This window comes from Etheostoma spectabile, unplaced genomic scaffold (assembly GCF_008692095.1).
Source record: "Etheostoma spectabile isolate EspeVRDwgs_2016 unplaced genomic scaffold, UIUC_Espe_1.0 scaffold00569781, whole genome shotgun sequence".
Lineage (NCBI taxonomy): Eukaryota > Metazoa > Chordata > Actinopteri > Perciformes > Percidae > Etheostoma > Etheostoma spectabile.
The window spans coordinates 1-16,778 of NW_022605319.1; the positions used below are offsets into that span (position 1 = coordinate 1).

At 40.5% G+C, this 16,778-nt stretch overlaps 1 protein-coding gene across 1 annotated transcript; it reads left to right on the forward strand.

The window, feature by feature from the left end:
- The first annotated feature begins 2,627 nt into the window (after positions 1 to 2,627).
- On the forward strand, positions 2,628 to 12,395 carry LOC116685347 (ras association domain-containing protein 8). Its single transcript, XM_032510453.1, has 4 exons — positions 2,628 to 2,834; positions 9,405 to 9,514; positions 11,356 to 12,006; positions 12,106 to 12,395. The coding sequence occupies exons 2-4, from the start codon at positions 9,412 to 9,414 to the stop codon at positions 12,378 to 12,380; spliced, it is 1,029 nt and encodes a 342-aa protein (XP_032366344.1). The 5' UTR covers positions 2,628 to 2,834; positions 9,405 to 9,411; the 3' UTR covers positions 12,381 to 12,395.
- The last annotated feature ends 4,383 nt before the right edge of the window (positions 12,396 to 16,778 follow it).

Here is a 16,778-nt window from a genome sequence, read left to right on the forward strand (position 1 = left end):
GGGCCTCAAAGCACACAGAGTCAGTCAAATCCACAATGAAGAGGTTAGATGCCGCAAAAATATTTCCTATAAAAAAGGGCACTGAAATGCAAGAATAATAAAGCACAATTCTCCACACAAGTTTTACAAGAATATTTTAACAATACTATACCAATTCCATGATTTTTCCAGATCACATCCTATTTAACATTGTTTGGGTACAAAATGTAAATGTGCAAATCTTTTCTCCTATTACAGACACACATTACTCCATCTATTCAACGAGCCCAGGTAGTCAGCATTGTTAAGCCAATCTCTTTCCTTTTTTTTGTCTGCTGCTGTGTGTGACAGCTTCAACCCACTCAGAGCTACTTTGTCTGTAGCCAGCATTTGGGCCAGTTTCACCGTCACTGGTGCAAATGTTGAAGGAAGTGAACGTTCGGCCAGAGCAGCAAGACCCATCGCCTAGACAAAGAAAACATTATTAGATTTTCACATGTAAAACTTCTGCAAATAGCCTGCTTTTTATTATACCCCTGTAACTGGGTTATTAAGTCTAGTAGTTCAACTCTAGTACAGTTGACTAAACAAACCATGTACAGTACATGGAAATGGTCCTGGTAATGTAGCCTACTTCTATGTAGCCTCACAATAGCCTACTGGCAAATGTCAAGTAATGTGTCAACAGTGAAATAGTAGTTATGATTTAGTGACACAGAAAACTACAAGCCTATATAATCTATAATACACATCTCTGCATTAGCAACACGCTGACATGTACAGGTACCCTAACTCAAGCTCTAGAAGGACACTCCAATCATTACAGTGCACACTTTTTGACCGTGTGCTGAAAGAGAACGAGAGCCCTTGTCGCTGTAGTTTTTTTCTTTAGAGCAAAGGCTGCATTTTAAATACCCCGCTTTGTCAATTTTGTTAAAATACTGTGACAGCGGGAAGCTCTGCTGAACTCCCTTCACCTCGGTCTAGACCTCAATCTTTAGCCTGGCCCAGCTCCATTTGCACCTGAGCCCTGAGTCAAGACGTGCTATATGAATAGATTCCTTCTATTTAAGCTTGCTCATTCTGGAAAACAATTGTCAACATATTATCTGCTGGGCCAGGGCTCCTTTTATCATGATCATAAACGTTAGTTAAGGCTAACTCCGACTGCATTAGTCAACGTTAAATGATCCACCAGAGCGGGTGTTTTGATTACTCATTAATGTTAAACCAGACACCAATGGGCCTTGTTTCATTACGTGTTTGTTTTCATTTCGCTTATATCTTACAACAAGATATACAATAATAATCAGACAACAATACTAATGCAGTGGAGGAGATAGCCTTCACATTGAACTAACATTGTAGCCTAACAACACAATTCACTGATCTTACGTTAGCTGACTAGCTGACTAGCTGACAGGCTTGCTTTCCATTAATGTTAAACATGTTAACAACAATGTTAGAAAAAACATTTATATAGCTGGCAGAAAACAGCACTTACCTCAAAACTAATGTCAGTTTAGCACCAGATAATTTCTCCAATAAATTCACTTTTCACGTGGATGATATTTTCCCATTCAAAATGGAAATTTTCGCCAAAACGCAACTACTTTGCAGTTATGTACTGTATATGCAACGGATCTTATTCTACTCTCAGCTGGGGTTTGACTATTAGTAAACAAATCTGCCAGTCATGAGGAGTGAAAACTTTAATGTACAGTTAATTTAGTTAATGCACATGTTGCAGCTGAGATGCCGCCAGCCAGTACCCAAGCACGGTGACATTTGTTGCTAGCTGGCATTTATCCTAAATACTTTCTGCTCAATACTTTCTGTGTGTTTGTTTGTCTTTGCAACTGTAATTAACTGGTACTGAGAAAAACCAGCGGATCAGAGTTGTTAACCTTCAGCACACACCGCTTCATGCAAACATGCACACAACCAGCAGAGTGGAATGCTGAGATTTGGAGAAAGAGCCGAGTGGCACTGAGAGCCACTCCTTATGAGTTTGTATCTCTTACTCACAGTAGGAGGAGCCCGGGTTCAGTTTCACAGTGATCTCATTGTTAAGAGAGAAAGAGGCAGTCGTGGAGGGAGTAGAGTACCCACACTTGCAGTATCTTGCACTTGCAGTAGTAAAAATACAAATACAATTTGCATAGCGTCAGCATAAAGTTGCTTTCCAAAGTCATTGTAAATCTGGTTATATCTGCACCGGGTCACCTATAGTGCAGTTAAAAGGCCATTTCACCCAAATCTTACCCAAACATTTGCTTGTTTACCTTATGGTATCTAATGATGAAGTATAAGGCCATAGTAAGAGTACATTACATTACAAGTAAAGGTCCGATGTTCACTGTTTTTCAGTGAAATTAAACAAGTCTCCGTCAAATTTACAGAACTTATCAAAAGCAAAACTACTGATATTAAAGAAGATGAGAAGAGTCTAGTTTAGCTGTCCCTATAATTCATTTTCATGAACGAATAAAAGGAGAAAACAAACGTCAAAAAGAAGGAAAGAGATGCAGAGTTTATGATATGCAGAGTAAATTCAGCACTCAAGATAAATGTGGAGTAAAAGTACAACCCTTTCCTCTAAGGTTAAAGTGGCAGAATGCCAAATGTAAATTTGAAAACCTAATTACCTCCCACCACTTTCTGGGTGACATCACACTTCATGCAGGACATCCAGAAAGACCGCATTCCACAGCTTCACTCCTCCTCCTTCACATCTTCCTCCTCCTTCCCAGCTGGAGTATCTGTAGGCGAATCAGCGGGCATCAGCCTGGACACACAACAGTGACAGAGACCAGGGATCCATCATTAAAACAGAGAGAAGCTTCAACTAACAGGTGAGTGTGTTAAAATTGTTCTCTAAACTCTAATGACCCCGTTACCTGGTTGGACTTGCGCTATTTACTATATCATAAATAATCTGAATGAGTTAGTTCTTCAAGAGAAAAGGTTTATTTTGTATCATCATGGAAATACCTTTATTGTTACCTTCATTGGTCTTTATTTATAATTAGTATATTATTTTCTACATAAAGGAATCAAACTTTCTTTACTTCACTGTCAGAAACTATAACGGGTTAAAACATTTCACGAGTTTGTTGTGTTGCATGTTGTGTTATGCCGTCAATGCAGAGCTGCTAAACTGCTTTTGGTTCTCTGTAAAGCAATGAAAAATAAAATTATTCTATTCTATGAGTGGGACTGGGTACAGAAACCATTTTCCATTATGTAACTGGTTCCTACACAACCAGTAGGAATCGGACCGGATTACAACGCAAATCTTGGTTCCACTTAATGTGTCGACTGAAATATTTTCCCGCTCCAAAACAGACGTAAAAATATCTCACTTTCTCTGTAGTCTCCCGTTAGCTAGCTACTGTAAGTGTAGGCTACTTTTAAAATGGCTTATTTTCCCTCTGGGCTCTGGTTAGCTGAGCAACTCAACATTTATTTTGTTACTTGTTATTAGTGTAACTGTTGTTTATTGTTAATTTACTGTAGTTGTGTGTTAGGTGATTTATATATTTAAGTACTTTAAAACGTTAACATATTGTTAAATTTAAATAGTCTTCTATTTAAAAAAAAAAAAAAAAAACTTTAAAAGAGCCTTTCTTTGATCAGAATCGATTTAAAACTACCGGTTCAGCATCAGAATCATAAAAGTCCAAAGTCCAAACAACCCTATTCATGAGCAGCTCAAGAACAGCCAGATAGAAACCTCGAAACAGGTGCAAATAAAATCCAGCACACAAGTTGAAAATAAGCATTTACACAAAATCTATAACTATAATAATGAAGCTTAGTTTAGGAGTCTTAGATTAAGAAAAATCAAAGCTGAAATAGTGATTTTGTTTACATGAGTTGCAGACCGTAAAATATAATTTAAAATCTTTAAAAAAAACTGAGTACAAGTCCCTTATGGACCAAAGTACAGAGCGTGGATTGGTAGCTGGAGAGATGCCACTTTACCTCCTGGGCACTGCCAGGTGCCCTTGAGCAAGGCACCGTACCCCCCCAACCTCTCAGGGCGCTGGTCCAGCTGGCAGCCCCCCCCCCCACTCACTCTGACATCTCTCCATTTGTGCATGAATAGGTCCTGAGCATGTGTGTGTAGTTCAGACCTGTGTGTAGTGACTAACAAAATAAACAGTATCAATTATTAATTAAATAATAATAATAATTATTATTATTATAATTATTATTATTATTATTATTATAGGAAGCCTCTAGGGGAATTTAACATAGGGGGGTGTATACTTATGCCCTCTGTATTTTGAGGAAGAACATTTATTTATTTACGATAAATTATTCATTCACAAAGAAAATTGGTGTCCTTAAAGGTTGGATTTTCCATAATTTTTTTAATAAAAGGCATTAAGATCAATTTCCAAAAGATAATTTTTGTATTCCTCTTTTTAGTCAACTTCAGCATGGTTTCATAAACTTATAAGCACCACTGTATTTTAAAAAGATGAGTAGAATTCATGATTATTCACATAAATAATATAGTTTGTGTGTAGCGCCCGTTTTCAAGGTTTTGAGGACTTGTAGTTTCTATTGGTTTATTTCCTGATGGTGATACTGGACCAGTGGAAGTTGGTAAACAGAGAGTGGAGGTATGTGTGGGCGGAGTCTGAGTCCTCCAGGAATGTCAGCATGTTCTGCCACATTCCTGCCCTCAGCAAACTTGTGTGTCTTCTCCTGCAAACACGAGGAAACTACACAGATAGAAACTTTCACACGTCACTGTCAAACACCTGCTTCCTTGTGTAAAATGTAAACTTGCCTGGTGTGTTAAACTGATCAATGCCAATCAATTAGAACAATGTCTGGTCCAGTTAGACCAAATGTTCAACTAATGTACCTTGTTGTGTAAATGGGATGGTAATCAGCACAGTATTACTAGTAGGGATGCTGTGATCCTACTATTCAGTCCAGATAGAGACCGAGCACATTGCATCATACTCTGAATGCCCACCAGAGGGGAAAACAATTGCCGCCACAAAATGCAACTAACGGCTCAAATGCCTACAAATGGTCTGTAGCTGGCTATTAACATCAGATTTAAGCACGTCAAAGGATTATTTTAGCAACCTATGTCTACCAGAGAGGACCAGTTAATATTAGTAAGCTAATGTTAGCTATGTAAGCTAAGGCACTTCCAAAAATAATAGTAAAGCTCCCAGTATATCTACATTCCACTTTAATATAAGTTGCATACTGTGTACTAAAGGCTTTAGCTTAACTTACGGATATAAAGTTAGCCTAAAACTGACATTTGTATACTCACAATGCTTGATGTATTATTGGGTAATGGGTATTAAGTTAGCTTTGTGTCTTCCCATTATTCCTGCTGATTTTTAACATCTTTATCCCCTTTTGTCTTCATAAATTCATTCGGTTTTTCGGTTTTTGCAGCTCATAAAACAATGGTTTCTTCAAATTGTTGTTAGTGCATCCCAACACACAGCAGCTTTTAGGCATTTTGTTGTTGTTAGCTATCAGAAGGAATTGATGAGGAGAAACTTTTATGCAGTTCAAAGTCAATAGAGAGCGAAGAGTTGATTTTCTTCTAGTGGGGGCGTGACTTGTTAATGTCACTGTCTCTATACAGAGTCCTACACCTGGGTCTAAGGTATCGGCTGATCTGATACCAGTCTTAATTTAATAAGCTGTAGGACTCTGTGTGGAAGTGACTGGGATCATCCATTTATATGTTCAGTAAGACAACATCAGGCTTGACTTAAACATTGCTTTCCTGATTATAATAACTTTGCAAAATCTAAATATAATAAATACACAGATACAAATACGTTAGCATAAAAACTATCACAGATAACTACAACATTTTTGAAATGTTTTCCATCTCCTGTTATTGTTTATACTGAAAAAGGTTTATTATTTCATGGATTTCACAAATTTCAGTAAGACAGTTATGCCGTAAACCATTTAAATCTGAGCATGCACGACTCACATCTGCACTTGATTTACATCGGGGACTGACAGGCAATAACAATGTGGCATCTCACAAAGAAATTTGGTGCTATATCAAATCTAAGAGTAAACAGTATTTTTAAAGTGTGTAGATGCTGTATTTCGATTCAGATTTTTTACGGCTTCATTATATTTTACATATTCAAAATCATACTGGGAAGCATGCAAACGGGCTACTGATTAGTTAAGTTGATATTGTAATTATTAGTCTGGTTAAGCTGACTGAAACTGAAAACGTGTGCTTGGATTAGAGTTTTGGTGTACTGACACTCTGCTGTGTGCTGTTTTTGAACAGTGCATCGTTTCCTTCTATCCCCGGTCCATGATGTTTATCATCTTATCAAGTGTTGAATGTACAGTAATCAGCAACTCTTGTTATCAAATAAATGTTACTGACTTTCTACTTTTTCTGCACTGAAGCAAAACTAGAATGCTTTCCAAAACTCAGTTATTCTCCATTTTTGTCTTTAGGAACAAGAGAAATGGTTTAACACAAGTGGAAATCAGGTCTCTGTAGACTATATCCTTGATGGACCCCTTACCGGGACTGCTCTGGTGCCGTAGGAAATTCCGCCGGATGCATGTCTTTTCGCCTTTTTCCATTTCCTTCCGCTTTCTTTTTTGTTGAAATTTAGATTCATGAGGACTATTGTTAACTGCTCCTCAGATTGCAGGGTCATTCTGAGAATTACTGCTCGAGATCTTCTCTCCTGCTCCTGAATGTAAACGGGAGAAGGAGGTACAACATGTTAAAAAAAACATTAGCTGATGTGTGTTGGCAAAATGGATGTAAGCTTGTTTTTTCTTTGATTTGTTTCTTTGCAAAGAGTCTGTCAGTGTGTGTTTCCTGTGGAGTTCAGTATGTGAGAACATTCCTAAAGCCATGTGTTGAGTATCTGTTTGCCTATCTGTATACTGACACCGTGGGAGAGTGATTTATTAAACTTGTTTTTACTCTCAGGCTGTCTAACTTTCACCCATCACACAGGAAGGTTACAGTATTATATATAATGGGAACAGCGGGGTGAGACAGTCACTGTGTTTCCATGACAGAGACAACTCTTATCAACTTTTATTTGATATATTCAATCATCTCCACAACTACACAAGCCACAATAACATGTTACTAATCCTTGCCTCTTTGAACTATTGTAGCGTATATTTTTTTAGCATTTTATGTCAGCTGCAAAAATTGTCTACTACCATACTGTGAGGGACCAAGCAGTTATTGTAACTCAATATATACAGGCTGGTTTATACTGCTGTATACTCAACATATAGACTAGTTTATGCTGCTGTATACTCAACATATAGACTGGTTTATTCTGCTATATTGCATATCTGTATATCTGTATACTGCAACATGTCTTTCCAGAGCAATTGCCCAAATTCAATGGAAGTGAAAAGATAATCTACATGATTAGCTATCTTAATATTAAGTGTCGACAAATTTTCGTGGGAATATTTAACATTAACATCAACACTTTCTCTTAACGGCTGACCGTAACGGCAGGAAATGCTACCGTTAGCTTAACATTTTCTCTCTTAACGGCTGAGTGTAACGGCTGGAAATGCTAACGTTACCTTAACATTTTCTCTCTTAACGGCTGAGTGTAACGGCTGGAAATGCTAACGTTAGCTTAATAGTTACTCTTAACGGCTGAGTGTAACGTCAGGAAATGCTAATGTTAGCTTAATATTTACTCTTAACGGCTGAGCGTAACGGCTGTAAATGCTAACGTTACCTTAACATTTTCCCTTAACGGCTGAGCGTAACGGCTGTAAATGCTAACGTTACCTTAACATTTTCCCTTAACGGCTGAGTGTAACGGCTGGAAATGCTAACGTTAGCTTAACATTTTCTCTTAACGGCTGAGTGTAACGGCAGTAAATGCTAACGTTAGCCTAACATTTTCTCTTAACGGCTGAGTGTAACGGCTGGAAATGCTAACGTTAGCTTAAAATTTTCTCTTAACGGCTGAGTGTAACGGCAGGAAATGCTAACGTTAGCTTAACATTTTCTCTTAACACAAGCAACAACTTTGGCTCATAGACAGTTAAAGACAGGTTTGGTTACACATTTAGCGTTAGCTCTTTGAAAAAACGCCCAAAATAGCTAACGCTAACTGTTAATGTTACTTGTCTGAAGTTAGCTAGCTAACATTAACTTTACACTTTTTGTTTTTTAAAACTCACCAAGTCCTTTTTTTTTCAAAACTCTATCCAAGTAAAAAAGTGTTCAGCAAAAAACGACAGAACGGGAACTCAAACTCACTCCTTAAATTCGTATTAAAAACGGGTTAACTTGTTTAATTTGACCATTTTTGTCTTTCCCCACTTATTAATTAGCTAGATGTCAGTTAACTAGCTGTCAGTTGGGTTTTCCGTTGGATTGAAGGGCTCGTGGCGCTCCGATCCAATGGAATGCTGTTCTCTTAAAGAGACAGACACAAACTAAAATGATCTATTAAGTTGGTTATGGATCCATAGCAGTGCTGTATTCAAGACCACCTTAGTCGAGTCCAAGACCAGGACTAGTTGAGTCCAAGTCAAGACCGAGTCCAAGAGGTTCAAGTCCAAGACAAGACCGAGTCTAAAAAGGTTTGAGTCTGAGTCAAGACCGAGTCCAGGATAGAAAAAAAAGGTCTCATGTATGACAGTATCAAGACAATCATTTTGGGTTTCCCTTTCCTCCAATATTTATCAACATAATGAAGACACCTGGACTCGGTCCAGACCAGAAGCCATATTGGGCAAGACCAGTGGCCGAGACCGAGACAAGTCCAAGTCCAAATACTAGCGAGTCCGAGACCATAGAAAACCGGTCTCAAATCCGGACTCGAGTCCAAGACCAGACTCAAGTTCTACAGCCCTGATCCATAGACGGTTTAAAATAGAGGATCTCTGGTTTACATTGTGTTCTTTCTCTTTGTATGAGAGGCCGTTAGGGATTTGGATAAAATTTATTATGATATATAATTGTGAGATTGCCTGATATACATTGTGAAATCATAGGCTTTTATATTTCTGGAAATTAAGTTGACTATGCATCATATTTTAAGCTGGAAAGTAACTATTAGTACATATACTCAAATAGCCTAAGATTACTAGAAGGTTGGTACTTGTAGGCCTACTTTACTTACTGTAAGACTCCATTTTATGCAACTTTATAATTATACTTCACCACATTTCAAAGAGAAATATTACTGCACTGCATTTATTGATGGCTAAAGTATTTTGCATCTTTCAAATTGACATTTAGAAGTAGTCTAAGAAGTAAGAATAAACCGATACCGCCATATGGTTTGGTGATCTTGTTGGATTAGAATGACATTTAATGTAATTATACTATGTTTTATTCTAACTAAGGTTACAAGTGCAGTTTACTGATGTGTCCGTCTGTCTCTTTGCAGGTCCAAGATGGAGCTGAAGGTGTGGGTGGAGGGCGCCGTCAGAGTGGTCTGCGGCCTATCCCTTAAAACCTCCTGCCAGGATGTCGTCATAGCTCTCGCACAAGCAATTGGTAAGTCTCACTGGGCTCATCCTCCTCCAACACTGTTTATAGTCATACATGTTTTAATTTATAATACGTTGTTGTTTTTGTAAATCCTTCCATCACTGTTGTTAGGAACACTGTCACAGACGTTACATTAGCTTTCCCACAACAGGTCAAAATGAGTGATAACTGCAAGATTTGATGAAAACTCCCAATGTTAAAGTCAAGGGTCCGCTCTTGCACCCAGTGCGGCGCAAAGCCCGATGCAAGTTTCTTTGCTATTTTAAGATATTCCAGCGCCCACGTCGTTTAGCAAATGCACCTGCACCCAACGGTGCGCTCATGGGCGTGCTGGTGTTACAGGGAGGTGTGTTCAGGTGCATTCTGGGCGTGTTGGTCTTACAGGGAGGTGTGTTCAGGTGCATTCTGGGCGTGCTGGTCTTACAGGGAGGTGTGTTCAGGTGCATTCTGGGCATGCTGGTCTTACAGGGAGGTGTGTTCAGGTGCATTCTGGGCGTGCTGGTCTTACAGGGAGGTGTGTTCAGGTGCATTCTGGGCGTGCTGGTCTTACAGGGAGGTGTGTTCAGGTGCATTCTGGGCGTGCTGGTCTTACAGGGAGGTGTGTTCAGGTGCATTCTGGGCATGTCTTACAGGGAGGTGTGTTCAGGTGCATTCTGGGCGTGCTGGTCTTACAGGGAGGTGTGTTCAGGTGCATTCTGGGCATGCTGGTCTTACAGGGAGGTGTGTTCAGGTGCATTCTGGGCGTGCTGGTCTTACAGGGAGGTGTGTTCAGGTGCATTCTGGGCGTGCTGGTCTTACAGGGAGGTGTGTTCAGGTGCATTCTGGGCGTGCTGGTCTTACAGGGAGGTGTGTTCAGGTGCATTCTGGGCGTGCTGGTCTTACAGGGAGGTGTGTTCAGGTGCATTCTGGGCGTGCTGGTCTTACAGGGAGGTGTGTTCAGGTGCATTCTGAGCATGCTGGTCTTACAGGGAGGTGTGTTCAGGGGCATTCTGGGCGTGCTGGTCTTACAGGGAGGTGTGTTCAGGTGCATTCTGGGCGTGCTGGTCTTACAGGGAGGTGTGTTCAGGTGCATTCTGGGCGTGCTGTTCTTACAGGGAGGTGTGTTCAGGTGCATTCTGGACATGCTGGTCTTACAGGGAGGTGTGTTCAGGTGCATTCTGGGCGTGCTGGTCTTACAGGGAGGTGTGTTCAGGTGCATTCTGGGTGTATTGCTATCTTGAGGTAGGGGCAAGTGATTGCGGCATTTACCAACAAAAACCTGGTCTAAAGTAGAGATGGTCTGATTGAATTTTTTGCTTCCAGATTCTGATTCTGATTCCTGAAAAAATGATCTTTAGAAAAGAAAAGACAGAACACAAACAATTACGTGCAACGCATTGTGCGAACACATTCCCATTGGTGTCAAACTTGATTTTTAATAATCCTACAACCTTTTCTCTTGTGCCACCAATGATGCATTTGCATGTTTTTCTCTTTGAACAGCACCATCGTCACTAGGTTTTGTATTGCAGAGTGCATTTGTTTTGTGAAAACTGCAAACTATAGATTGGCTAAGACCTTTTGCATTTAAGTACTTTGTGCCAAACCAAAACACAAATATAAAGATTTCCTGCAGAAACCTTTGACGTGACACCACTGGAAACTATTTTCTTGGATTCTTTTCTAAGCAACATGTTTGTGATTTTGTTTTTTCACATTCTGATTGACAATTCTCACTATTAAACAGTTAATTCCTCCTGCGATTCCTTTGTTATGCAGCCCCCATTTCCACAACATCTAGCTGTTTGTTGCTTGTAATAAAGCCAGCTGTTAAGCATGAATCCTTTATGTATCTGTATTTTCCGCAGGTCAGACCGGTCGTTACATTCTTATCTTCAAGCTGCGAGGCACCGAGAGACAGCTGGTTGCTGATGACTGTCCTCTTCAGCATCTGGCTCAGCTGGGACAGCTGGCCTCGGATGTCCAGTTCATTCTGCGGAGGACAGGTCCCAGCCTCAGTGACGGTCAAGACACCCCCAAAACAAAAAGACGTTTTCCCCCTCCCCAACCATCAGAACCAGAGCCCCTCAGACACAGTGAGCCACACAAGGCTCTCACCTTCAATCTGGGCCCCTCAACACATCCCAAGAGGACCAAACCAAGCAGGGCCTGGTCTCCGTCCCCCCGAGACTCCCCAGAACCCCGAGCCTCCCCTGTCTCGTTCCTAGACGCTGTCAACCCTGTGAAGGCAATCCCCTCTTCCTCCTCCAAAGAGGAGATGTTTAGGCAGATCCTGCAGCAGCAGAACCGGCTGCGAGACCTGGAGATCCAGCTTCATGCTCTGGAGCGAGAGACAGAGGTGTTGGAGCGAAAGAGGTCTGCCACAGTCCCCGGTCTGACCCCGGTCCCCGAAGGCGAACTGGAGAAACTGGAGCAGCGTCTGAGGCAGAACGAGGCAGATTTGATGTACAGCGAGCAGTGGGAGGAGCAGTTACAGGAAGAGCTGGACAGAGAACAAGGTATGTGTTCAGACCAGTTTACATTCTCCACATTGTTTCGGTGAGCGACTTCTTCTTCTGACGTTTCCTAAACCAGAAATGTTAACCCATCATCAACAGAAATGCACAGACGTCTACACCAGATCCAGTCGACGGTGGATGCTGATGGTTATCGGATCGAGGAGCTCCACGAGCGTTCTGAACATCTGCAGCAGAAAATACAGCACCGAGCCCACAGACAAAGCTCTCGGGCCGGCGCTCGGCAGGCTGAGGAGGCCCGGAGGCCTCTGGAGCAGGAGCTCCACCTCCGCCTGCTGCAGGGACAGGAACTGGATGCAACGCTGTCAGAGACACAGAGGGATCACCAAACCATGGAGGAAACGCTGCAGGTATGAATCTCCATAATCTCACAATATTTCAAAGGGCTCGGGCACACCAGGCAGCAACATTTCAGACCCAGTTTCTTTCAATAGAATCACCACACTAAAGGAATAAAAAGGAACTTTTGGCTTGGCTTTGTCACTGGGGTGGTACCTTGATGGGACAAAATGTACCTTTTCCAGAGTTGTACCTTCGTAGGAAGGTACAAACACACAAGTAAAGTACAATTTTGTTCCTCTGACTAAAGGCACAAAGATGTGCTATTGACTTTGATTTGTACCTGATTTGCACTATGAGTTTCCTGCATGGTTTTAGCACAATTTCATTTTTTGTCTCAAATCCAGTCACCACTCCAGCCAATCACCGACAAGATGGTCGGGGGAGGGGGTGGGGGTTAGTGACAGTTAAATCAGTTAGTCATGAGAGTTACAGAAACATGGGGGGGGGGCGAGTTTGCTTTGTTTTGTTTTGAATTTACTTGGCCATGCAGGCCAAAATCAATATGTTAATGTTTTATTTTTTTTACTTACTTATCTTTATCCATAATAATACTCATAATCATAATGTCTTTGTTAACTATATCTTCTATAAAAGTAACTCGGTTTAGGGGTACAGTGGGGGTCCATTTCTGTCCCCCAAGGTACAATCTATACTAACGTACCCCATAGGGCTCATTGTTGGACCTCAAGAAACATATGTGTACATTTTTGAGGGTCAAAAGGTACACATATGTTCCCAAGCATTAAAAGGTACATATATGTACCGTTTATTTTAGAAGTTAAGGTACAATATCAAGAGACAGCCTCTGCCAAGCCAGATTTGTTGTAAAAGTTGTTTTAAAGGTTTTAATTATACCTTAATTATTTAAGGTAGATTTAAAATGATCATATATTTTGAGTAGCCTTGAAATAAAGGAAATACAAGTTTTGTAAGTCAATTTGCTGAAATTAAATCGAAATTACGGCATTATATTGATTATGTAAATGAAAAACAACCATATAACAAACAGATGGCTGATTCTCACTGTTACAGTGTGTTTCATCTGAAACATTTTGCATTGCATAGCCTACATTACCATCATCTAATTACTGGAGAGCGGGACGGAGACTGCCAGCTCACTACTTTTGATTGGTGGAAAAATTGTCAAATATGTAGAGCCAGCCCTGATTGGCTGCTTGATCTCAACTTAAAACACAAGGGTACAAATGTACCCTATACCACGGGTACAAAAACTGTCCCCTTGAGGGTACAACCCCAGTGACAAGCCATTGTACCCCTAAAGATACAATTATGTACTTCATTTTCTGAGAGTGTAGGTAGACTGGGGGAACTCATAATAATGTTAAGAAACTTCATAAAGTGGGAATTTTCATCCCATGGGACCCTTTCATTAATTTTTGCAGCTCTATTATGACAAAGACTGAAAAAACCGAGGATATAAATAAGAATGGGAGGGTGTAACATGTTTTCACCCAAAAGTGTGCTGTTAGTGACGTAATTCCCTGCGTTCTCTTCCCGACAGATGGAAGACGGTGCAGGACCTGGACAAGGAGCTGAGACAGTGTAAGCTGCAGCAGTTTATCCAGCAGACCGCCATGCCAGACGCAGACCAGACACACGTTCTGCCTGTCTCTGAAGTTTACCTCAGCAGCGCTGGTATAATTGAGTAGGATCACTGTACGTCATCAGATTGTTTGAAGTGATTATAGGAGAAGTTAGAGTAGTGCCACTGTTTACAATACTAGTAGTTTAATGTGAAAGTATCCGGCTTTCTTGTTTTTAGCACATGTACAGTATCAAAAGAGAAATACTGGCATTGAAGAAGAGTCACGACTAGTTCCACTGAACAAGTTAGTAGTCAATCATTTATAAAGTGTTGTGTGAGAAGGAAAGAAAGAAAGAAAGAAAGAAAGGAAGGAAGAAAGGGATGCAAGCTCAAATTAACAGAAACAAGGATGAATAATTAAATAAACACGGATGTCTGACCCAATTTTCTCTGTTTCCTCTACAGGACCCGTGAACTGGAAGTTATCTAAAACCCTCCTGTGGTGTGTGTGGTGGTGTGGGTGTGCATGTGTGTGTGTGTGTGTTGTGTGTGTGGTGTGGTGTGTGTGTGTGTGTGTGTGTGTGTGTGTGTGTTTAGCGCTTCACTCCCAGCTTCTTTGTGAAAATAGTCTCTTTGAAATGAAATATAACAAATGACAAATGATACTGGTAAAAATGAAGAATTGTATTTTTGTTTTATATTTTCTACTTGAACTTGTCACATAAATAAATAAATATATATATATAATAAAATACAGGCTTTATATCAACTCTGTCTCATCTTTGTTTTCTAAAATCAGTTCATCTTTGCTCCACCAGAGGGAGCCACAGCTTCGTCCATGATGAGATCATACATTTACACAATGTACACACACACACACACGCACACACACACACACACACACACACACGCACACACACACACACACACACACACACACACACTAACCCTCCACACACACACTAATAAAAAAACTGCCTGACTAAATTGTGGAATGACATTTTTAAATCTAAAATTATTTAAATGATTACGTAACGGTTGCACATCAACAGCTTCTGAAGACTGAAACGTCCCTGATGCTGTGTGCTGTAACGGATTGTGTAACGCCAAACTCATTCAGCAGCATTAAGTTCCTCATTAATTTCTCATGTTCCTCTGGCTGAGATTATACCTGTAATCCTTTTTTTCTCACCATGCTCTCCCTGTGCAACCTTAAACCAAACTAATTAAGGAGCCCGTGATCAGCTGAGTGTAGTTTATTTAATTTCATCATTTAGTTAACACTCATAAGTAAGTGTAACTGCTGGGACACACAACACATGGGGGAATTACTGTTTGGGATTGGATGTTAGGTGAGTGGTCAAATCACCAATTACCTTTTGGATATCATCATTTTACAAGAAAAGGACAGCTGGACGCTGGAAGGTGCAAACTCCAGACAACTAGTAGTAACTGCAAGTAATTAAACAGCAAAACTACAAAGAGCCATTTGAAAGTGCAGATATTTTAGGAATTTTAACTATGTTCTCTGCACTTTCAAATGGCTCTTTGTAGTTTTGTTTAATTAATTACTTATACTTACTACTTGTTGTCTGGAGTTTGCAACTTCAAGTTTGAAAGCACCAAATTGGAAGTTGCTTTGGATAAAAGCTAAATGACTGTAAATGATGCAATGTAAATGTAAAACTTAAATGTTGCCAGATTTAAAATGTATCTTTGCAGTTAGACACTGAGTGGAATATCTCTGAGACTACATCATGTTTAGATGTGCGAAGTATAACGTAATGTGAGATTCAGATGGAGATTAACAGGTTATCACAGTTATCAGTTTAAAAAAGAACCGAAAACATCAAAATGATGTCCCCAAAGGAAAACCTTTGTATTTGTCATGCTGATAGCCACCCCTGCTAACCTTACCCTGAAACAAAAACGTTTGTGGATCCCCAAAACTGACAAAAGACGGTTATAGGTTATCACAGTTTCTAACAAACAGAGTGTAAATTGTAAAATTTAAAGTAGTCTAAAGTATAATTTATTTATCATCAAAAAAAGAAGTGAATACGTCAAAATTATGTCCCCAAAGAGAACCTTTGTATTTTTCATGCTGATTTCACCCCTGCTGACCTCACTTCCTTCATTTGATAGTGACAGTGGACAGACAGGAAGGGGGGGGGGGGGGGGGACATGCTGCAAACGGCCGCAGGTGGACCCGAACCCGGGCCGCTGCAAAGGACCCAGCCCACATGGTGGCGCACGCTCCCACTGGGTGAGCTGGAACTGGACCATCTAGTGGAATGAAAGAGCAGTGGATTTCATTAACACTGGAAATGTTTCTTAGGGAAAAGAGAGAATGGATCAGTGAATACACATGTGTAAAAATGAAATAAACTGCAAAATATGTGATTGTACAGTTACATCTCTGAGTCGTCTGATCATCCATAGAAAGAAGGAAAAGTAGAAGTCAGACTGTAACTATATTATTGTATCTGTATCTGTACTCTATTGACTGTGTCCAGTTGATACCAAAGCCAGGTGGTTTGATTGACCCTGGCTGTTCTATGATTGAGTAGACACCACCGTCATCACTGTTTTTGGCGCTTGGTGACAACAGTTTAGCCATTTTGTGGTGCCTTTCATGGCACCTTGTTGGCTAAGGGTCAAGTAATTACGGAGTTAATAGATTGACTGGCACCTCCGCCTGCTCAGTGAAAGCTGCACACTCGTTCCCAGCTCTTCAGTTTGAGTCCATGCCTAGGCGCCCTGCGACCGTGGATCCACACTGTTTTTTGCGTTTTTCCTCAAAGGAATCAAAGGCACAATGGGACGGAAGAGAGCCACGGTGAGCAGGTGGATTTGGCACAATTCA

What these genes read in the sequence shown, in the direction of transcription:
- LOC116685347 (XM_032510453.1), top strand. Translation starts at nt 9,412, where the DNA reads ATGGAGCTGAAGGTGTGGGTGGAGGGCGCCGTCAGAGTGGTCTGCGGC. An exon ending in AGCTCTCGCACAAGCAATTG is followed by an intron (nt 9,515 to 11,355) that starts GTAAGTCTCACT and finishes TATTTTCCGCAG; the next exon opens with GTCAGACCGGTCGTTACATT. An exon ending in AGAGCTGGACAGAGAACAAG is followed by an intron (nt 12,007 to 12,105) that starts GTATGTGTTCAG and finishes CATCATCAACAG; the next exon opens with AAATGCACAGACGTCTACAC.